Source organism: Melozone crissalis, unplaced genomic scaffold (assembly GCF_028551555.1).
Source record: "Melozone crissalis strain CALT ecotype California unplaced genomic scaffold, PUWL_Pcris_2 ptg000027l_1, whole genome shotgun sequence".
NCBI lineage: Eukaryota > Metazoa > Chordata > Aves > Passeriformes > Passerellidae > Melozone > Melozone crissalis.
The window spans coordinates 81269582-81293504 of NW_026535805.1; the positions used below are offsets into that span (position 1 = coordinate 81269582).

A 23923-nucleotide genomic window follows, 5' to 3' on the forward strand; every position below is an offset into this window, starting at 1 on the left:
TTTCTTTTAGTTATTTTCTTTAACTTTTAACTGTTAGCTAAATACAGAGATTACGGTTTGATTTTTTTCCTCCCAGTCACTCAAGAAGAGTCCTGTGTATGGACAGGAGGGTCCCCAAGGTCGCATAGGCATCGTGTCTGATGATGGTGTTCCAGTTGTGTGATTTAGTTCTGTGAGGTCCTACACTTCCAGAAGTGTGACTGTCTCCTTTTTCATTTTCAAAGCTGGTGAAAGAAATTTTGGAGAACAGTTTCTTCACTTGTATCTTGTGGAGGGAAGACCAACAGTTCGCTTAGGCTGTGGAAGCTCTCAGAACATTCTGACTGTGTCCCTGAACCAATCTGTCAGCAAGGGTGTGCTCATCCCTATCACAGTGAGGTAAGAACTGGGTTACACTAAAAGAGTTTTAGTCGTCTACATTGAGCAATAAAATGTAATTTTGTTTTTTTACAATAAAAGGGCAAGTCAAATTGGAAAGCAAATTTGGAAACCTTTTTTCATAAAGTTGAATATATAATTCAATTTCAATTCTCCTTGATTGAAAATACATTTTAGTTCACACAGATTACTTCAGTCCTTTGGAGAACTTATGAATCACTCAAAGTCTTCAAAGTCCAGATACATTTACAGGTACAGATCATTTCAGTTTGAGAACTGAAACAGTTTAAACATAATTTTTGAAATTACAAATGGGGAGTCTCATATTTTATGCTTATTAATTAACACGTTGAATAGATTATATTTGTCATCACATTTTAGTGCTAAATATAAGAATAATCTATTGTTTAAGATAAATTAAAAATGGGCATGCTAACAACATCTTACATTACAGGGTGCACTTGATGATTTTAAAAGCTTTATCCAAACAACTACATTTCTAAAAGTTGTCATATCTACATTTGCCACTGAACTGTCAGGGTTATACAAGTGGCTAATCACTGCTGTCACTTTTCATCTTGTACAAATGATAGTTCTGAAAATGGTTCATTTATCATTTTGAGATGGATATTGATATCATGCTTTGGTAATGAATTAACTTTTTTCCAGTCATGGAATTTCATATGAGCAAGCTAGGTAAGAAGTCAAACAGAAATAATATAGAGTTTTTTGTTATGTTTATATTAGTAATGTTAAATAATGGTAAAGTATTCAATCTTTACTTGAGAAATGTTTAGAAATAATTCTGACCCATATAAAGTATCATATTACTGTGATTAGGATAATATTTTTTTACATCGTTCTAGTATTCTTAAGTATTAATTGCTGCACCTGAACTGTGAACATTTGTGCTGTGAGGGAATGTAATGCACAAATTATGAAATTAAAGGAAGCCTTGGCTAGGACTATTTTTGCTGTTAGAGGATGGTATGTGAAGGAGACTGCTGCGAAAGTTACCATGAAACATGCATGTTAGACTTCTCAAAATTGCCTTTACTATCAAAAAGAAAAATCAAAGCAAAATCTGAATGTTTTTGTGTTTTTATTCTGAGCTGTTTCTCTGTGATGTAAATGTTGATCAATTCTGAAATGACAGGGGTTTGTTGATCTCATTATATAGAGTAGATTGATAAGGGGAGAAGAGAATGTTCAGCATATCAGTCTATTTTCTTAGATTGTATGCTTAACCCATCTGCCCTAACACTTCTTTTAGTAACAAATTTGTTAGAACATAAATCCTTTTTTCAATATACAGAAAGCTAATAGGAGCTGCCATTTAAGAAACTATTTCATTTCTGTCTTCTATTTCTGTTCATCCAAAGGTCTCTACATTACTTTTTTTCTACATTTTAAAAGGGGATTTTTTCCTTTTATGTTTAGTATTAACATCTAGTATTAATGGAACAAAGTCACATAGCATACATTCAAATCTTATTAGCTGGCAGTGTATTTATTTTAGGATTTTTGTACAGATTGTAAAAGCACATAAAATTTACAAAGAAAAGCATATCACTTCCCCTCCTTTTGATCTAGCAGATATTTTCTTCTCTCCAAAAATACTTGATAGAGTTATACAGCTCAATACAAATAAACTATTGTAAATTTGTTTTTTAATCCCAGAGGCTTCTCTTGTATGAGACATTGGTCAGATAATTATCTGCATTGTCTTTACTTCATACATTTAAGCCATTAAAATGCCATACAGATTTCAAAGCCTAATAATATTGTAGCAACAAATGCAGCTAAACGAAAATTTAAAAATTTATTCTAGGTATAGAGTTCATGTTCACGCTGAAAATTTTATTTCCTTCTTTTTCTACCTTAATATTAACACCTCTGTATTTATGGCCTCATTCTTCTTGTTGTTACACTAAAAAATACTATCAGTTCAATTTACACATTTCCTTTGTTTACTAGAATTTTATACTGCTGCCTTTGAAACAGTGGCATCCTAAATAACTTGCAAGGTGTGATTGTAGACTGTGACTAGTAGGGATTTACATGAATTTGAGTTTATGGGCTTGGCCTCCAAAATGACTTGTGATTATTCTTGTGAGTCCTTCTAAAATGTAGAGAGAGCAGTATATCCTTCACCAAGCAGCAATAAAATTGTAATCCTTCAGCAGTCATCCTTAACCTCTGTCAAAGGAAAAAGCAAACTTGACAAGGCAGTTGTAGCCTCCCAAGCTCTTGAATTATAAGATATAAAATATGAATCCATGACAAACTGTTGATTTGTGTTCTCAGAGGCTGTTGGAGATAGATCATTCTATCTGTATGCTTTACCTGCAAAATTGTGGGGGTTTTTTTTCCCTATAGTGCAGAAAAAGAGTCAAAGAGCAGAATAAATGATAATTTTTGTTACTGTTTCAAAGCTCTCCAACAAGGGAACAAATTATTTGCTACATTTGATTTTGAATTAGTTTGGAAGATAATATTTGGCAGTTATTCTGGTTTTGGATGCTACTATGACTGCAGTGGTTAAACAGCACAGCTAACACATCCAATATCTATAGAAACAGACTTTCTCCTTTTCAAACTTACTCTTTTTAATCCACATGTGCAAGAAACGAATACATTCCCATACTTGAGAGCTATTGCTTTCCTTTAACTGTATGATTAGTTTCCTTAGATATGGCCATTTTCTCAAACCTGATGAAGATTAAATGAGTTTTAAATGTTCAGTCATTGTCTTTATGATACTTGTGAAATGGCAGCTTTATAGAAGAAAGTCAATAAAGTTCTGATTGCTTACTTTTTTGCCTTGCCTAAAGAAAATAGAAACCTGTTTCAATGCAGTTTCATTTGTGTTTCTATTTCTGTTTATTTTAGGATGATTTGATTACTGGTTTGAAAATGTGCATTCATTTGAATGTAATTTTTTATGATTTCAGGATTGAGAATGTATTGGTCTTTTCAGTTAAAGCTTTGAGCACATACTTGAAATGTAGTTTGGATTGGTTTTATGGATTTGTTCTTTAAAGTTATTCAAAGAACATTAATCCAAACACATTTCATTCCATGAGTAGGTTCTGAAATGCATTTGCCTGATGTAAAATTTGCTCTACTTTGTGGTTAAAGTGATATTACTGTCATGGGGGCAAATGATGTTTCTTCAATTCAGTGGTTGAAAGAAGGTAAATTTAACAAAAAGATTGAAATACTCAGGTCATCAGGATTTTGATTTATCTAGATAGTAAGGTGGATTGGCACTTTAAGAATATAAGTACTGATATTTTTTAGACATCTTAGATTCTTGTCTCTAAATGATATTTTTGTCTGTTCTGCACAGTGATGTGATACAGCAGGTCCTTTTCCGTTTAGGAGATCCCAAGCAAGCATTAATTAAAATCTTCCCTGTATGTGACAACATCACTCTTCAGTCTTATGTACCTGCAGAACTTTCAGAATTTTACTCTGGAATTTAATAAACATAGTGCCCATCCCCACAGAGCTATATCATGTTATTATGTACATTTACATTTCATTTATCTTCCAAGTGAACATATTGAAAGCAGTTGTTTCCAGTTTTCTGTCACACTTTAATCAGTAGTATGGATGTGAGCATTTACTCATGGCTGAGAAGGGCACCTTTAGCTGTCCTTAAAAGGGTTTATTTGTTAAATACATTTTCCAGTTAATTTGGCCAAGTATCACCTAGACCATGCAGTGTACAGAAGCTGCTGAAGTTTATTATTTGGTCTTCCAGCTTCAAAAGCAGATGGCACATTCTGAACTGTGAAAGTCCTCAGCACGTTTTTGTACCTCCACATGGAAATTTTGGCAAGGTGTAATGTATTAAGTACTAGTTACATGATTATATTATCAGTGTCCATTATTTCTCCACTTCTACTTCCTCCCTTTTCACAGAAGAAAGAAAATCGTTGCTTGAACTATTCTACAAAGTTTTTTCATGCATGTGCATTCTGAAAATGTGTTTCTAAAAAATATGTAAATCACAATCCATATGATATATTGTCTCATTTTCAGTCATGTTGTTTACCTATTTCATTTCGTTATTTCAGAGATATGTAAGTTTTCATATTAGTGCATATTTTTATTGTTATTTGCAGGTGTTGGGTATCCTGCATAGTGTGAAAGTATTACTTAAAATTACATTAAATCAATAAACAAAAAAAACCCCGAAACTCAATTATCTGATGTCTTGCTATTGCTTCCAATATTACCAGTTACCTAGAAATATAGGGTATTTTTTTGATGATTTGGAAACATCTGAGCAGCAGGTTTTGTATCTCAACAAGTACGTAATGTAGCCTACATAGTATAGCAAGTACATAGTGTAGCCTAAATTCATACATGCCATACTGATTTCAAACATAATTAATCATGTTATGAATGAGAAATGGAAAGGTGATTTGGTAAATGACAACTACGTGCAATATCCCTGTCATCTTATCACTCCTCATCCTTTCAAAATTATTTGAAGATTAACAGTGAAAGCAGTCTTGGATAGATAAAAATTTAAAATTTCTTTTTAAAATTGTATGTTATTTTATGAATTTATAATATTGTTAAGGAAATGGCATTTAGATGTGGTTTTAAAAAGGAATATTTTACACACTCTATATCTTAATTTCGAATTTTAAGTCTGCATGTAGATAATTATACCTATGTTGTGGTGCATCGAACTGGAAATGCTGTAGGATATTAATCAATTCTGAAGAAAATTTGTGATTACTTCTAGAAGGGCATATATACAACTGCATTAATTAATGTTTACTGCATTTTCTATAGCAATCGAAAATTTCATAAAATCATCACATTTTCCACTGTAAGGTAGGAATGCTTTTGCCCTGTACACCTATGTATTGTTTGTCCCCTGAAAGCTTTAATCCGTTTCATTAATTGAGCTGTTACAGTTTTACACAAGTAATCACTACATCTATTTAGTCTTTAAAATAGTCCCATAAGAGATGCATTAAATCAAGCTAATGAATACAAATTCTTGTATATGTAATTAAAATTTGAAACAAAAATTTGGAACATTGGAATCAGCTTGTTAAATAATGCTATGTGGCATGTTATCTGAAATAACTCAAATAAGGAAATGCATTATAAAGAATATAGAAAAGGTTACCTTTTGTGCTTGTTTCAATTTCAGCTTTTGTGTATGAACAGAACATTCAGTGTGTTTAGAAATATAAGCCACTTTTTGAAACTTTTTTTTTCCTTCATTCATCAGCAGTATGCAATATTTCATCAGTGATCTGTCAAAGCCAACAAACCAACTGCTATGGCTGTTCAAGCTCATTAGCTACTGACTTGAAGAACAGATGTTTGAATTCCTGTACCCTTCATGCTCTGGGTTTATGCTAGATTTTGTTGCATTAACTGCCCTTAGAGGAATGACCCAAGAACACAGAAGGACAGAGTCAAGTGATTCCTTAGGCTGGAAAGGCTCTCTGCTGGTCCTTCCAACATTCCTACTCAAGCCAGCTGTCCTGGTTTCAGCTGGGGTAGAGTTTTCTTCTCAGTACCTGGTATAGTGCTGTGTTCTGCATTCAGTTTGAGGGTTAGGTTAATAACACATTAATGCTATGGTTGCTGCTAATTCATGTTTATAGTAAGTCAAGGGCTTGTTTTTGTGTCTCATACTCTCTCTGTAAAAAAATCATTAACTGGCTTTGGATGGTTTATTGCAAAATGGGTCACCACAGACCAGTTTGCAGTATATGGTGTCAAAATATTTTCATCTTCCAATTCATGCTGTCATTATACATTTAGCTCAGATGAAAGGGCTATGTCACAAAATAAGTGATATCTGCTGTGTTTTCTTAAGGACAAATTACAGAGTTGCATTAAATGTCATTTGAGCTCCTGCAAGGACGTGTACTCCAAAAGCTAAAACTACTGACCAAAACCAATGCATTAAAGAAGGTTTGAGGTTCTCTTGCTAGGTGTGAGTCTTCTTCAGTCTTTTTCAAAGCTGTTCATATCTATGTAAATGTTAGAGTGTGAACTGTGTTAGCAGTTCAGTAATACAGAGTGGCATCAGGCATCCAGAGCTCCATACTGAACTGAGCTCTGAGTCACAGCTCGAGTGCTATCACCTACCTGGAACCATAGAAACAACAGGGAAAAGCAATCTATATTTACCATATTTCAAAGATAAAGCTTTGAAAAAATATGAGCCTGTTGATTACTTATATTATTTAAGAAAAATGCTGATGAGTCATATTTATTCCATCTAACCTCACCTACTTTCAAGTAAGGTATTAATCTAAAGGAGTTTGTATAAGTACATGGATTTATGGCAAAATTTAAAAATTAATGCAGTACTCAGACATTTATTGCTCATTAGCAATTTTTGACACTTAACTGAAAACTGACAGTTTGTCTCTAGGTTACTTCCCTGAGTGGTCAGAGTTAAATGGTAAACAAGCTGAAAGAGTAGAAAAATTGGTTTGAAAAATACTCTTTCTTTATTTCTCACAATATTATATTCCATTGATAAACCCTTTTTTCTGTTACAATTACTGCAGCTTCAAACCTACATAAAACTCCAGATTTTGTTGTTGTTAAATCTTAGTGATAAAATAAATATATTTTGTAAATGTCTCTAGTATCAGAGATAATAATACTGGAAAGTATTATTTGGAAAGTTCTGTTAGCAGAGCACCCCCTCCAATCTGTTGAACACAGAATTTGAAAAATTAAATTTTGTTGGAAATATTATGTATTTAAATTTTATGCTAAATCAGTCATTCTGATAAATCAAATTCTGTTTGGGGCAAATGCTGACTTTAGCATAGATGCATCAAATAGATGCTCCAATCATGAACTTAAAATTGACATTGTGAATTCCTGTTTACACTTCAATATCCTGAAAAAAAAAGAAAGCATAATTTAATCTCTATTCCTGAAGGTATCTACTAGAATTTAAACTTTTTAATTGATAGAATAAGAGATGCTAGAGATGACTGTATTTCCTATAGGAAAATTTATTTTTAACCATATTATCTAAGAATGTACCATATTTCATTTGAATTACCAATGTTGCTAAAGGGTGTTTGTATTTATTAGTCAGTTCAACTTAGCATAATAAAGCAAAATCAAGCAGCACAGAAAAAATGCACTAACCTTGACAGTATTTTATTTTGGATTGTGTTTACCATTGTAGGATGAATTAACTCATCCTAAAAGATGCTGATAGGCATAACTCCCTCACAGCTATGCAGAATAATCCATCATTCACCACAAAGACTTGAATATTGAACTTTCCATTAATTTGCAAGAAATATAAAAAAAGTTTTATGATGGAGAGCAAAACAATTTCATAGTTCTGAAGAAAATTCTGTCATGTCAGTGGTCATTTTGACATGAGTCCAACTTTATATTTTATGTACTGACTGTCCCAGTGAGAGTGCCTGTATAGACTAGTGGTAGAATGGAAAGGTTTTTTTGATCTTTCCTGTGTTTAATGTGCATTCCTGTCCAACTATTATATTGTTCTCCCACCATTCTCCCTCTCTAATGTAGAGGACCAGACTTAAAAATAATTATGAAGGTTGATATTATCGGGTTGGAGCAATGTTTTTTATTATGTCCATTTTTTCCTAGGATAAGCCAAACACTTCAGTAATACCCTTCATACTCAAAGTCTGAATTTCATTGATTCCAGTGATTTATTTAAAAAAATTCCTCTTGAACCAAGTGGTTCAAGACAGTATATTTACTTTGCATTTTTTCCTACAAAAGTGGTAAAATGAAAAGGACTAATGAAGAATGCTTAAAAACCTTATCATATCAATTTTAACATTTTTGAACAGAATCAGATTTTTAATGACCATGGTAATCTCTAATGTATGTTGATTATTTCATTGTTAAGTATATTAACAGATATGTTGGTAATTAGATATGCGAAAAGATTGTTAGGTTGTCATGCTGTAACTTTCAAAAGCATGACTAAAGTATTGTATAATTCAGAAAATTCTAAAACCTTACTGTTTATCAGACCCTTTTATCAAACATGACAAAATAATAGCTAGTGTAATTTTCAGAATAACCAGAAAAATTCATTTTCCAAAGGAAGTTGTAAGATTAATAATCACATTAAGGAAGCAGTTTCAATGTGCTGTTGACAATTGCAGTAATTATTTATTACTTTCTTAGTGAGTGATGCTGTTAACAGCAGTTACTTCTCTATGAGATTTTACTGAATCTCTATGCCATAATTTATCTTCTAAAGTTGTGAATTCACCAAAATTAAAGTGTACCTTATAAAGCATAATGAATGCACATTTCTTTCTCTTCTACTTTTAGATTTGGCTATGCGTTATAATTTTAAAATCCCAATATCCAAATAATCTCTGAGTTTGTGCAAAAAAACTAGGAATAATAAAGTTCTAATAGTCTGTGTAACCCAATTTCCATTTTCTGGATACATCTGCTTTGAAAATTATATTATTTGCCCTTCAGCAGTGTTGCAGATAAATCATATGTAAGAGATATACCATGGAAATTCTAAACTGCATTTAACCTAAATTTCCAAACTTTGCTAAGTTCTTTAGAAGCCTCCTTTTCTGTATTAAAGGAGACACTGCTTTAATGGTGCAGACTGGTACACAGTCTTGTTTTTTCTGTGTGCTGAGTAAGTATTGCTTTCCAGGTACTGCTGATGTGATTGCTTACTCACTGTGGTTTCTCTACATAGACAGTGATCTCATGTGTTTCAGTTTTCCATCTTCTTGGGCCTGAGTCAGGCTGGGTGAAAAAGCGAGCATTTCAGAATATCTGGCTGCTCCCACTGCTCCAGGGAGGAAGTGGGATGCATGGCCCTTCTGATCTGCTTGGAAGGACTAACAGTTATTTCACATACAGGCTAGAATGAAGGGATTTCAGTAGTGCTGAAGGGACACCAGGCATCATGCATGAAACAGTGCAGATATCATTGACATGAAGGAAAAAAAGAAGTCACTGGATTACAGAAGGAATAACAAAATAATAAAATTAGGAAATAAAGGCAATATGATACATTGTTAAATATTTTTATCATTTCAATATTTTGGTTTTTATTTCTAATGTATATAAATTCTCTAAAATTCATCATCTATGTCCAGTCACCCAATGATTTACACAGAGGACTTTTCAGACAGCAGTTTGCTTTCTGTTGATTTGGCACAGTACATGGAGCAATAGCATTGGACTACAGAGTCAAATATCTTATGAAGGTGCTGTGTTGCCTCCTTCCTAAGTGAGATGGTAGTTTACACTGTTATATTTGAGAGTCCTGAAGAACTGAACAACAGAATAAAACTGTGAAGAGCAAGCAGTTTTTTAATTTTCTTCCTCTAACCTGTTGTTCTGTATGTGGAAGATCAATACAGAAATAAAATTGGTTCAGTGTGCTTGTAACAATTGGCAATTCTCTTCAGGTTTGCCTTAGCTGAGAGCAATAGGAAGTACTAGTTGCTCTGTAGGTATTGAAAATCAGTAGAAAATAAAAAACAGAAGTCAGCCAGCCTGTATATGAATGTCCAAAAAAGCAGTGATAGAGGGAAGGGCAAGAAAATTTATCTCTCAGCCAGCCAGTTTGGCTCCCTTTGATTCATCTCATGAGCACCAATAAGCACAGAGGAGTCAGAAGGCAGAGCTCCACAAACAATGAAACAGGCAGTGAAGTCGTGCAGTCCAGACTGCTGTGGGATTACTCTGAATTTTCTCCTGTTTGCTGAGAAGAAAGCAGTTCTTTGTGGTCTAGGTGGCCAGCTCCTAGCTCAGCAGCAAATTTTCAATATGCTTTCAAAAAGTTTGGTTAATCTTAGCTTGTTGCTTAGTTTGTACAACTCCAAAGTGGGAATACTATTTACCTATCTCCAAAACATATTCAAAAGACTAAATTTTCTGAGGCAAAGAATTTTAAAAATGTGACATTGAGCTTCTGATACATGATCTGTACTTTTCACTATACTCAGTCCATCTCTGTGACCAGAAATTTTCACAAGACATCAGGTGTCCTGGGGATTGCTGTTTCATATATTTCATTGGATAATGTTTTTCATGGGGTCTTAGGGAAAGAAGAAATAGAGATAGTTATTATTTAATTGTAATAGCTATAATCTTATTTTTTTTCTAAATTCTTGCTTTCTAAATAAATTTCAGGTAGATTTTTAATAAATAGCTTTCACATAGGCAGAGAAGAAAGAACAAAACAGGATATCAGACAGCTCTTTGTTTAAAGAATAACCAGTTTAGGCCTAGTTCTGCATACCAGCAGTAAGAAAATTTGGTGCTGGAAATTGAGTCACTTGATTAAAGAGAATATTCAATAAAATTCATGCACAAATTTATTAAATAGTCCTCCTTGATAGTTGTGAAAGAGAGAGAGGAAAAAAGAGACAGATGTCAACCTCATCTTTCTGAGAGAGAAACTTCCACTGCATCTTTCTGAGAGTCTGCAAGAAACTCATTTGTGGAACATATCACAGGAAGGAAATCTTTTCTCTTCTTTTAACAGAAGTGCCCCCATTCCATAGGGAATTTATATTTTGGTATCAATAATTCAGGTGGGAGAAGTTATTTTATTTATCTCTCCACCACTTTGATTGCCACTATCATTAGTTTGTTCTTTGAAGCACACATTAACCTGGATTTTTCTTAGACGGTAAAGTGTCTGGGAAACTTTCTTCTCTGCTTGCTCACCATTTTGTACCCCTTACCTCCTGTCCCTTTTTACCTTTGTTGATCTATTTTCTATGGAGTTAGTCATGCTGCTGTTACATCTGTGATCAGCTTCATCCAAAGATGCTTTGTCATTTTTTGACCATTACTTGATTATTTAATATTTTAGCAAAGTGCTGCAGAGGTTATAGAAAGGAGATGCACAGAGTGTAGGTGCCCAGGCACTGGCAGTGGGGGCTGCAGGAGGTGGGTATTTCCTGAAAGAAAATCTCTGGGACCCCCAGAGATCCCACACTGGACAAGGGGGAAGGTGTGAGAGGCAAGGAGCAGCAGAGAGGAGCTTTTACAGACTGAGCTGTACTCCCCATCCTCCTCCTGCCCTGTTTGAGTACGGGAGATACAGAAGTTGGGAATGGAGCAAAGTTGAGCCTGGAATAAAGGGGGTTAGGGAGCAGGGGGTTAATTTTTCTCTTTGTTTCTTACCATCCAAACCTATTTAATGGCCAATAAATTGAATAAATTTTCCCCATGTTGTCTCAGGATCTCTCGCTGGTCAATGACTCCGAGAAAAGTTAGAAAGTCTCTTTTCCCAGCTCGGTGCTCAAAGAAGGAGTCACAGCTCTTCAGTTCTTGGTCTCAAGGTTGTTTATTGTTCCTTATCTATAAAATATTTTCTCCTGTCCTGCCAAGGTCCATTCAGCAGCACAGTCCAAAGCACTCTGCCTGCCCCCAGGGTGGTGTTATGTCTTTATACTAAAAATTATGCATACAATGTTTACGATTACTTACTATCACCTATGTTACACAGTGAGCTTCTACTCTAAACCAATCTAAAAGTGCCAACATCACAGCAGAAGATGGAGGCCAAGAAGAAGAAGAAGGAGAAAGGCTGGACACTCCCAGTTTCCTCCATCTTGCCCCCTGAACCCCCATTCTAAAAGCCCCAAAATCTACTTTTTCACCCTGAGATAAATTCACTATCATTCTACTTAAACTGTTGTGGCTTGCAGATCTTCATATAAGGTTGGTAACTTGCTCCACAGGTCATAATCAAAACCACAGGCATCTTGGGCTCTGTGCCAGGGTCTCTGAGCCCCCTGGCAGGGGTCTTGGCTGCTCAGGACAGCCAGAGGGATGTCCTGGCTTCTGACATCATGTGAGTCCTGTGATGGTAATTAGTAAGTGATCTCCCTGTCTTTATCTTGGCCCAGGAATTTCATCATTGTGCTTCACCATACTCAGTGTCATGTTGAGAGGGAGGGGAGAGAGAGCAGCTGGGTGAGCAGCTGGCAGCTGATTGAGGTCAACTCACCACAGAAGGAACAGGGAAGTGATACTGAACATGATTTTCCTGCATTCCTTCCATGTGTAATTGTGCAGGCAAAATTTTGTAACAGATACGTGACCTCTTCTGTTTATTTGAATTATAAGTAGTGCTGTCTTGTGTTGGATAAGGCTGTATTCTGTTGTCCAACACAATGTAAATAGGAGTATATTGGAGAATTCTTGTAGTCACATGGTGAGTGTTAGCATACAGTGAACATAGAAGAGTAATTATTGTCTCACACTGCTGGTGCTATGGCCTTTCCAGAGGTGTGAAAAATATCTGCTGCATTAGAGAGTATTTTCAGATAAAGTAACTGTCTCACAGATTTTCTGTGCTTTGATATAAAACAGCAAAACATTATGTAATGCCAAATCTGCTTTTGAGCTCACACTTAAAATGAACTATATTAAACAGACATGTCACTGTTAGAGGTTTGGAGTACATTAAAAAAAAATTATTATTCCAGTTGTGGACTGCCTTTTCTGGAGGCTTTGTCAAGTGCTGTATCACATGTTTGCTGTACATTTCCCTGTTTGGGCAAATGGTGTTTATATGGCACCAGCTCACACCTGTGCCTTGGGATATCTGTCTCTCTGGCTTTTCTTCTGCAGCTTCCATGCTATTTGCAGCACTCTCTGCTGTTTGTAGCAACAGTGGATATGACTTCTACTTCACTGAGGGGGTTTAGTGAGAACACCAGGAGCTGGGGATCCATACATTGTCACAGAAATTGTTTCATCCCCCCTACAGTTCGCATTGTCTTGTCAGAGCTGCCAGCACCTAGCAGACCAATAGTAATGAAAGATGTGAATGTGAGAGCTGCAGTGCAGCATGCTGTGTTGCTACTAAATTACTCAGCAGCCGTTCAAAACACCTTCAGAAAATGCATTTTCTCTTGATTTGGATACATTTTATGTAAATCTGACATGTGGTTTGGCCCCTGGGTTTTGTTCCCAACACTGTCAGAAACAATCTTCTACAACCTCTTTTGTTCATCCATCTGGAAAATAACAGGATTATGCTTGCCTGCCTTCTGGGGCAGGTATAAGTTTTGCTCAACAGAAAATGTTGTGAAAAACACAAACCTAAACAGCAGTCTGTGCCTGACATAAGCCAAGGTATGTTCTGACCAATTTTTTCCTTAGCTGAAGAGTACTCATCCTCAACCAGCCAAAGAGGGAGGTATTGATTATTAAGACTGAGTTTTTCCTTCACTTTTAACAGAAAAGAACACATTGATTTGTTTTAATTGATTTATTTCAATCAAATACTTAAACCTGCAATCTTTCAAGATTTCTTAATGTATTTCATGGAGGTAGTGCATCTGGAACTTTTACTGCTTTTTAAATTATATTTCTTCAGTTCTCATGTGGAGAAGCCGGCACACAAGCAGTTTTACTGGAAATTTAAGGTGGGGATATATGAGGAAAAAAGGGTCAAGTTAATATGTGAGTGCAGTTTGCTGATTGCTGGATGCAGAAAATAATCTCAGCAGCAGCCTATGCCAAATGTACATCCGTAGTTTTCAATTTTAGAACTCAGTGTGGTGATACTGAGGTTGATGTGGTATTGTTGGTCTTGCTAAGTACTCAGTCTCCACTCCAGGGACTATGAATACTTTCTAAAGCCCATATGATTTCATCTGTTTCCTTTTAAACACTTTAACCTTCAAATGTAACCAGAAAGGTTTTGGCTGGCTTGCTTTCTTTCTTTTTCTTTCTTTCTTTCTTTCTTTCTTTCTTTCTTTCTTTCTTTCTTTCTTTCTTTCTTTCTTTCTTTCTTTCTTTTCTATTTTTTCCAGAACAAAACCCCCATAATTAATAATTGTGGAGGTCTCTATTTAATGATAAAGAAACCCTGTTAGTATGGCCATTTCCTTAGTCTCAAATAAAAATTGCAAAGAGTCTCAGAATGCTAAAAAAGTAATCCTATAGTACTATCCAATACAAGAGCATTCATTCATATTGAATAGTAAATGGCCCTCTATTATTGCATATGTTATATTTCATATAAGGTATTTTCAGACAATATACATCTGTAATGTTTTATTTTCCTGTGAGTATTACACTGGTTAGCATCTTACAGCTTTTGGAATTAATATCTCTTATTAAAGCCCTCTTTGTTCAGGAAGATAATGTCAGTCTTACTAAGCAGGCAGCTAAACAGAAGAGTGATTAACTTGGTTTGATTAGTTGTGAACTGCTGTAGAAGTTCTGCTTGTCTGATAAAAAAATTATCTTTTGAGGGATTTGGTAATTTTATTTTTAGTCAGTTCAGATCACTAGTTACACTCCCTGAAAAAGTTCTTCAATTGGGCACCATTCTTTTTGGTAGCTACACAAGGTAGTTTCATATTGACTAAAACTGCCCCTTATTAACAGTAGATTAAATATGAAATATTTTACCATTCAAGCAACTATGGCAGTTGGATCCAAAGAGAGGCCTAGATCTTGGAAATTCCTTTCATTTTTACTCTGAGGAGTTAATGCAAAGAGAAATATTATTCAATGTATCCAATACTGTCATAATTAGTTCATATCATTTCTTTGTGATTTAAAGTAATTACACAATTTGTCCATACAATTTTATTGTAGCTGATTATGTTTTCTGACAGGTTGGCAGCAAGGTTGTGAGATTTTTTGGTAGCTTTTATCTCATTGTTCATGGAATATTATAGTAGTGAATGCTGAACGTGCATTTTTCTCTCATTTAGAATTCTTGCTATGATATTTTGTGTTTTTTTCTTTTGTATTTTTTCTTTTTAAACTACTAAAAATCTGCTGCCATTTTTCTCAGTTATGAGCAGGAAGACAGTTAAGTACACCACAGGTTGAGTCCTGAGACAACCAAAGGGCCAAAACATTTATAGCTACATTGGGTGGGAAATGAAGCGGCGCAGAATTGTTCAGTTTAAATGCAAGATGAGCTGCAAGAAGCTAGTGTATATCTCATCTCACCTTGCACAAGTTCTTGAACTAAACATGAAACAATATTTTGTGACCTGCAACTTTCACAGCACAGTACTCCTGCATCTTCAAATGATGAAATAAATTACATTGCCTAATAAGTGGGAAAACTTTATGTACATATTCTATAATTTTAAACTATCATGGTATACCTTTAAACAAAAAGTGGACAAAAATTCAAATATTTTATTCCTCCAAACTGCATATTGAGTTGTTGAAATATTTTACATGTCAGTAGCTGAGACTATCCCTGCTCATTTTAATCCCAGATAGCTGAGGATAGTTTTCTATGGGCTCTAAGAACGTGTCCTATAAAAAAGCAGTGCCTTAAATCATTACCATGGATAGAAGATTCCAAAATGTTCACTTGATCAAAGATGAGAATTCAATACTTTGCTTAATAAGCTTTTTCCTCTTTCCTTTTCAGTTTTCCCTCTAGAAATAATAATGCTCTCTTTTTATGTCAGTGTAGTTTGTATCTGATTCAAGCCAAATAAGGTCTGTTCCTTCCCTACCTGCCTAAACTGTTGCATCAATATTCAGCAGTGACAGTAGAGGACAAACACAGAACTTCCTTTGCTCCCTCAACCCTTCCTGAATAAGAAAGGATGATAAAACGAAGACAGGGAAAATAAAAAAAAATAAGTACTTGCGAATAACTGATTCCCCACACAATTTATTCTGCTTATCTAATTATGTGCAGCACATATTATAGTTGAATCATCATCAGGTATCCTGCCTTTCATATGTCAGGCACAGGTGTATGGGGTTTTTTCTTCCTGACTAAACAGCAGTCTATTTTGGTTGGGGGTTTTGTTTGTTTAGTTGCTTGCTTGGTTTGGTTTTTTGTTTGTTTGTTTGCTTGTTTTTGTTTTGGTTTTGAGGTTTTGTTTTTATTTTTGTTTGGTTTTTCTTTTTTTTGTTTTGGTTTTGTTTTTTAATTTGGAAAAACAGTGCAATAGTTGTTTAATGAAAACAGTGGTAGAATTAGCTGACCTAGTCCTGCTCACCCTATCTTCCTGCCAGCTGTCTTCCTCTGGCACACAAATGAGAGGCAGATGCACAGCAGGCGAAGTTTTCCAGGTTCATGATTAAGCAAATCACTTAATATTGACTGAAAACATGCAACTATTTGACTGCTGCAATTTAATAAGTGTGATGGGTAGGTTCTTTCAAATCAATTTCTGTTTAGATTAATTCATCCTAATTTCTAGCAACTTCACATGAGATCAATGAAAGCATGACAATCACAGAACCTGCACTCATTACCTTACATATTTGGCATTCTTTGGACAACATCTTGGGCACGTCTCTTCATCTCCTTCAGGCCTTTCCCTGTGATACAAGATTTACAGAGATCTTTTTATTGTAAAATTCATTATTGATCACAGGGTTCTGAGGTACATAGATGAAGACTAAAATAATTTCTAAAAATAACTTATGTTGGATAGGTAAAGCTCTTTTCTAAAATACACTGCCATTCAGATAGAACATTCCTTTCAAGGCTCTTGTAACACCCTCATATCAAGATCAGCTAAGTGGGCAGAAAATTTTTTGGTGAGCATTGCATTGTCTATCTGGCAGTCAGTTACCCATGGCTTCCCTTAGTGCTCACTGTGAGCCAAAGAAATAATTAAGTTTCTCACTGGGTCCTTCAGAGGAAAAGAATCTTCCAGCATGACCTCCTAGGGTTTGCCTCAGAGGCATGTCTGAAGTACAGCCCATGAATGCTCTTCTGAACATGTTAGAAATGGTTTTGCTATACACAATTTTCATAAATTATTCCATTTTTCCTTTTCTATTTAAATTTGAAAGACAAGTTTGTTCTCCAGACCTTGCAAGTATCTGATCTATAGGCTGGGATATGTTGATATATTTAGTTTGATCATTTTTTAATAAGCTTGGTTTGTTCTTGGTATTTTGGTGTTTGAAGATCTAAAGAGTGATTTGAAATGAAAGACAACTCTCTTTATTTCATTCTAAAGCAAGACTTCTTGTTTTTCAATCTATTTGATGGAACTTAACTACTGTTCAGTATTGAGTCCTCTGAACCAAAAGACACCTATGCTGTGATCCTGTTGCCGTCCATTTTTCTAGAGTCCAATACTCTTTTAACTATTGCAGTAAAAAACACAAACAAACCCCATAAAATAACCTTTGTTTGTTGTGATGTGTTTTTAAGTTCCCCAGTTTTCTCCCCAATTTTATATATGCTCCCCCTTTGTTCTGGGTTAAATGGTTCCTCCCCTCACAGTTTTCCCGCCACTGTGGCCCTGACCGTTAAGTTGCCATGGTTACCCCCTTCCCCCTCAGCTGCCAATCTTCTATGTTATGTAACTTCTCCTCCCCTATACTCCCTTATAAGTAAGTTTTTCCTCCTCCCTGGGCCCAGTCAATCACCCCCCACTCCTCCCAGCTTTCTAGAACTTTCCTCTCTCTGGGGGTCGTGGTTGGCTGGTGTCCCGGGGCCCCTCCTTCGCTTTATGTTTATTTGTTATGTCCACATGTCAGTTATGTTATGTACCACCCTGCCTGCTCTCCGATTGGTTTGCTGGGCTTCCCTCCTTTCTCCTCCCCTTCCCTTTAAAACCTTGTCGTTCCCCTTGTTCCCTGCCACTTGCTGTGGGTTTCTTGCCACGCCTGTTGGTTGCTCCTCTGCTGGAAGCTTTCAATAAACCGACGTTGAACCCTCACAAGTGGTCGCCTCCCATTCCGTCCCGTCTAGCGCCAGGTATCCGACTCCGCGATCCAGCCCAGCCTGAGGCCAAGACGCCAAAGGGGGCTGGCTTCCATGCGCAGGGGCGTCGGCCAATCTCACCCCCTCTGCTAGCCGGACCTTAGGGCCACGTACGCCCTCGCGCATTTGTTAAGGGATAGCTGTGAAGGGTTCAGCTATTATCATGAATACAAACATACAGAAGACAGCAAGAGGCAACGGCCAGGACCTGGAACATGGGAAGTTCCTCCTGACATGGGGAAGAGCTTCTTTGCTGCAAGGATTGGATTGCTGAGCACTGGAACAGAGTGCCCAGGGAGACTGTGGGCATTTTCTCCCTCTATGGAGATACTCAAAAGCTCTCCAGATGCAAACACAAGAAACATGCTCCAGGGCACCCTGCTGCAGCAGGGAGGTTGGAACAGAAGACCTCCAGTGGCCCCTTCTAACCCTGCCCATTCAGGGATTCCATGTCAAGTGTGAAAATCAGTGTGTAACTTTGGCTTTATGGTGGCCCATAGTAGAAGAGTGTCTGCTCTTAGCACCCTGTTAGGACTGTTAGGTGTTAAGAGTACCTAAAACTTTTCTGTCCAGGCTCATTCAGGCAACTTCAGCAATTTGTTTATTTTTATTGTTGATTGCAGAGGCTTCCAAACACTCTCAGGTGGTGAACTGCAACATTACAAATAAGCTGGTAGAGAGCAGGAGAGTGTATGAGCCAGGCTGGATCGCACACTATGGAGCTCCCTACCTTTCAGGATAATAAACACTAACTCTCCCAGTCTGCAGGGATTCCCACTCTGCAAACACTGATATAAAATGCTTTTCATTACGGCTAACACTGTAAAGAAGGGACTATAGCTGGTAACTGGTAAACCCCGGTTGTGCATGATTTCATTTGTTGCTAATTAGAGCTTAATCTTAAGTTAATTTTTGTCAGTTAGAAATGTTAATTCTGATAAATTGATGCATTTTTCAGTGCTTGAATCTTGACCTAAAGTATCTACATGGTTAATACAACCAGGCATCTCTCTGAAATGAAATAGGTAATCACAGGGTAGTTTTGTAGTGAAATAATTTCTAATATTTCCAAATGCAATATGTGTGTAGCTGCATTTATAATATATAAGTGGAAAATTGGATATCAAAATCAAGAAATAAAGAACCTCATCTGTAAGCAAAACCTGATTTTACATACACAGCAACAGGTATTGTGGTGCTTGTTTACACTTCCACAATTCCCTTAATGACTTACATTCATAAAATTTCATCTTGTTGAAAGGCCTATGTAAAATTTTGACTATCCATGAAGAAATGTGGCCCATTTCGCATCATAGAAGATTGCTTTTTTCCCATGAACACCTCATACTTTTTGCTTCTACAATCTGATAAAAATAATCTATCTTGTTTAAAAAAAACCCAAAAAACTTCCTAAAATATGGTCTGTGAATACACCTTTACATCTACAAACTAAATGTATTATATTTACCTTGCTTTTTTTTTTTTTTTGCAGTTTATATTTACGAATCTTGTGCAGTATTCATTTTCCAAATAATACATTTCAGCTCAAATATATCACTAAACAAAGTGAACAAAAAAAGTAGGAGAGACATTTCTAATACACTAGGAAATATGCATCTGGCTATTTAGGTAGGTTCTGCTGAAGCACATCCAAATGACATTATAAACTATATTATGCCTTTTGATATTCAAATAGGCAATAAGCATCCTGTACATTCATGTATGTTTAAGATTGCAGCTAAAATGTGTATAAATGTACCACCATAAAGCAGTCTCTTTTTTCTTTAAAAATAGTTGGTTATAGCTTAACAAAATGTTCTTAGCTGTTCATGTGGGATGCTCTGATTTAGATAGGTTCAAGTACAAAATACACATGAAATTATTATGAGAATCCTAATTTCTTTGACAGAGCAGTTCTAAAGCTCATACTTTTGTTCTGATGGAGGAAAATGCAGCATATGTGTTATCAAAAGCAGACTGCAACAAAACACTTAATGAGTCTGGTCCAGATAAAGATGAGTACAGAACTTTAATCAGTTTAGATGACAAGAGTAAGCTTCAAGTTCTGTGCAATTCTGTATTTATGAAAGTATTCTGAAATTAGAAGTCTGCTGTGTTCTGTTCCTTTGTGTGTTCAAAGCAATAAGTATCTGTCAAAAACCAATTTTTTTTATAGTGTAATGAACTGGTTACATTGTGTGGCCATTAGGCTTCACAAATCAATAAATCTTAATTCTGGCAAGTGGGAGTGTCATTTAATGTTTCTGCCTTGTATTATTGACTTCAGGCGAATTGTTCATGCTTTGTGATAGTAGATTTGTAAGATGACCAGGATTTTTAGCAATGATGCCTTGCATTTCTCCAAAAATCAGTTATTCTTACCTGTACTGAAGAGGGCCTGAAGGGATTATGACGGCAAGGCCTTACTTTCTTTCTTACTGATGGTGTCAAAGGGGGAGACAAAAGTTGGTGAAGATTGGAGGTGAAGAGATAACACTTTTCAGTGGTGTTATGGCTTAATATGAAAGATCAGTTATTCATTTCCAGTTTTATCTGGGTTACAAATGGTGCATTACCCTTCTCTACAGTTTCCATGGCCCTTTGCTTGTGACAGCATAAGTAATGCTTACCACAAATAATATGTTAGTGCTAATTCTTGTCATAAATAGAAAACTTTTATTTGGCAATAATATGTTTGTACCTTCTATTCCTAAGCAATACAGTGGAGAACTAAATGTCCTGTTTTAAGAAGTTACCTTTAGCTATGTATGCCCTGACTCACTTTCTCTTGCCATATTTACAGTTGATCTTAATGTGGTTCAACTGAATTAGACATTCATAGACCATTATTGAAGAGTTGAGCAGAGGATATAGTTGTTTCAGCAGTTGTGGCTGAAACAAGAGATTTGTGCCTGTGGCTGGCACAGAGATTAAGTGCCTGCCTGTTGCTTTTTTTCCTACTGAGATGCTTCTGAGAATGTCACCGGAAGGAACCAAGAACAGGCTGTTTAAATATCACTATGAGAAGCTGGCACATAAAGTTTGCCTAAGTCATAATTACAGAAATGTGACAATAGCTCCAATGTCCAAAGGCTAAAGGTTACAAAGGATTAAAAGACATAAGCCTTTAAAGAGTCTGAAAGGAAAATACTTTTTTTTTTCCAATTGATACTTATATGTGTAAAACTGAAATACAGCAGGATGTCTCTTGGTTCTGAGTATTGATACCAGCCACTACCTCAGGATTTGCACTAGTTGGTAATAGAAGGTCTTTATTCTCCAGTCTACCCAGGATTTCCTGTACTAGTATATAAATTGTTCCTTCTCTTGGTGTTCAAATTGAAGAGTCACTTTCTCATTAACTACATTGCTTAACCTATTTTTCTCTTAGTTTTCCCATGTAGAGGGGAGGTAACAGTTCATTTTGGACCATCAGAGTATGCAAAAGAAAATTAATTAGTGCTGGCTGGTAGAAGTAATATATGTTACTGATCATTGTATTTCTTCTGTCTGTAATAGGGAAGAAAAGACCCTCAATAGGAGATCATTGTAGTATTGCAATTATCTGTACAGCACTGCATTGATAGAGCTTTATTCACATGCCAAGTGGCTTCCTAATTTTCATTCATGGGATCAGACTTACGTAAGACAATAGATGGAAGACTGTATCTGAAGATAGTTGAACATAATAATTAATTCCTATGCTCCAGTGCACTGCCAAGCTGTTGCTAGCTCCAGAAGAGTCTCTTTGCTCTGGGAGTGAGAGCCCTCCTCAAGGAAAGGGAGACGTAATTTGAAGACTGCCCACTATGTCTTTCTTCAAACACTTTTTTAATGGTTTTTTTGTGGTATTTTCTTGGTGAGGTGTTAGGATAATTGAACTCTCAGCATTTGTATGATTTTACCTTTTCTTTCCTTGATGTCTTGAGGGGAACTTACCCCCCTCAAAATATGGGGGTTTGAGTATGTTATTTTCCTTTATTCTTCTCTTTGGTTCTGGTTTAACCATTCTAAAAAGCACAACTTTTGCATACATAAGTTGTGTATGCATAAGAAACATTCATAAACGTTGGTTGTTGTCAGAAATGTATATATATGTCTTTTCTTCAAACTTTGTATCTCATATCACTTCACATGAGAACATTGCTTCTAAATGTACATAAACTGTTCTCTTATTTCTCTTTATTTTCACCTATTCATATCCATGAGATTCAGTTGCCTGACAGATAGATAAATGGCAAAAAAATAGTTTTAAGAATGTAGACAGGTTTTGAAATTTGAAGTTTTATCAAGAGCTCTTTTCATAGTTTTCCCAGGCTTACAGCAGTGTTTGGCTGCTCACCAAAAGGTAATACTGAATATTTCTTATACGAAGTTATACTCTGCTTCTACTGATATTAATGTTTTCTTAAACAGAAACACAATCCAAACACATGATCCTTTTCAGTGTGTTCATAATCACTCTACTTACAAGTGATACTGTAATTAAAGAGAAGGAAATGCTTGATAGTCGTCAGAGTGGTTTGATAGTGGTCACATTTCACTTGAGACTAAAAGACCTCTGAGTTGGTCTTTTTAGGGTACTTTTTTAGGATACTCTTGTAATTAGCATTCATACATTCCATGTAATCAAATTTTATTTATTATTTAGCAGAAGTCTTCCAACTTCTTCCAGTCTTCTTCGGTGTCATATTGCATCATTGCACTTAAAGACTATTTTGGCTTTATTGAAATTAATTCTCTAGTATCACCTATTGCCCCTAGACAATTTTTCCCATTTCTCAGAGACAAAGGGATATTACTTTTGAGGTAATAGGTCAGCATAGCCATTTTGTTTGCTGAAATTATTTCATCTCCATTTAAGGGAAGAACTATCCAAAACTTATTATCTAATGACTCTTCATAAAAAGGGGTTTTCTATTTTCACACCAGCATATTTTTTCAGTGAGGATTATAGCTGAATTTTCATGTCTTACATATTTTGTACTATCTGTTGCATATGCTTTAGCTGGAGGCTTTTTACTGAAAGAGGAAGGCCAGCTTTCTTTTCTGACATTACATAATTTTTAATAACATTGCTTGAATGCAATTATATCTATATTAAAAATCAGTGAATTAGAGAAGTGAGAGTACAGGGTAAGAATGAGCTGTGCAAAAGACCACAAGCACCTCCCTTAAGGAGTGTTCATCTCTGTAGTGCCAAAGAATAGAAGAGTAGAAGTCTTTCTCTTTGATTTAATGTAGACTCAAGGAGAAGGTAAAGGTAACCATAACAAAAATTAAACAGCCTTGTTCAGGTGCAGCAGATACCCAGTTGGTACATGAACCTGAGGCAATGCAGTCAGAAGCAGGAGAAAGCAACTGTATTCAGTCTTGAAGGTGTATTACTGGGTTTAGAAACACAGGGTATTTATCAGCAGTGAAATCTCAATGAATTCATCTAGCAGACAAAAAAAGCCCACAATATGCGCTATGAAGCCTTATGATCCAACAGACATAAATACAAGTACAGTATACATTCTGTATTCTTCTATATACAAACTTGCTGTCCTGAAACTCAAATTGGAACACAAGGTTTTTGTAGGACTTGGTGCGTTCTGCCAGGATCAATTTTGTACCAATCTGTTCTTCCAATACTGTCATGATCATGAACAGCAATAATTACTATGGTAATGATTATAATAAAAGTTCAATTTTGTTGTAACTTCAAAACTCTGCCTAAATGTTAGCGCTAATTATTCCAGTATCTTTATATTATTCCCATTCTTGCATGTGTGAAATGGAGGTGTCACAGTTGGCTGTCACAGCAAAGTG

General features: G+C 35.8%; 1 protein-coding gene across 1 annotated transcript in view; it reads left to right on the plus strand.

Moving 5' to 3' along the window:
* The window catches only part of EYS (eyes shut homolog), a 704955-nt gene that overhangs the window by 565275 nt on the left and 115757 nt on the right, over positions 1 to 23923 (plus strand). Inside the window, exon 39 of the mRNA XM_054280634.1 lies at positions 225 to 378. Coding sequence (XP_054136609.1) covers positions 225 to 378 — 154 coding nt within the window. The remainder of the gene's footprint in view (positions 1 to 224; positions 379 to 23923) is intronic.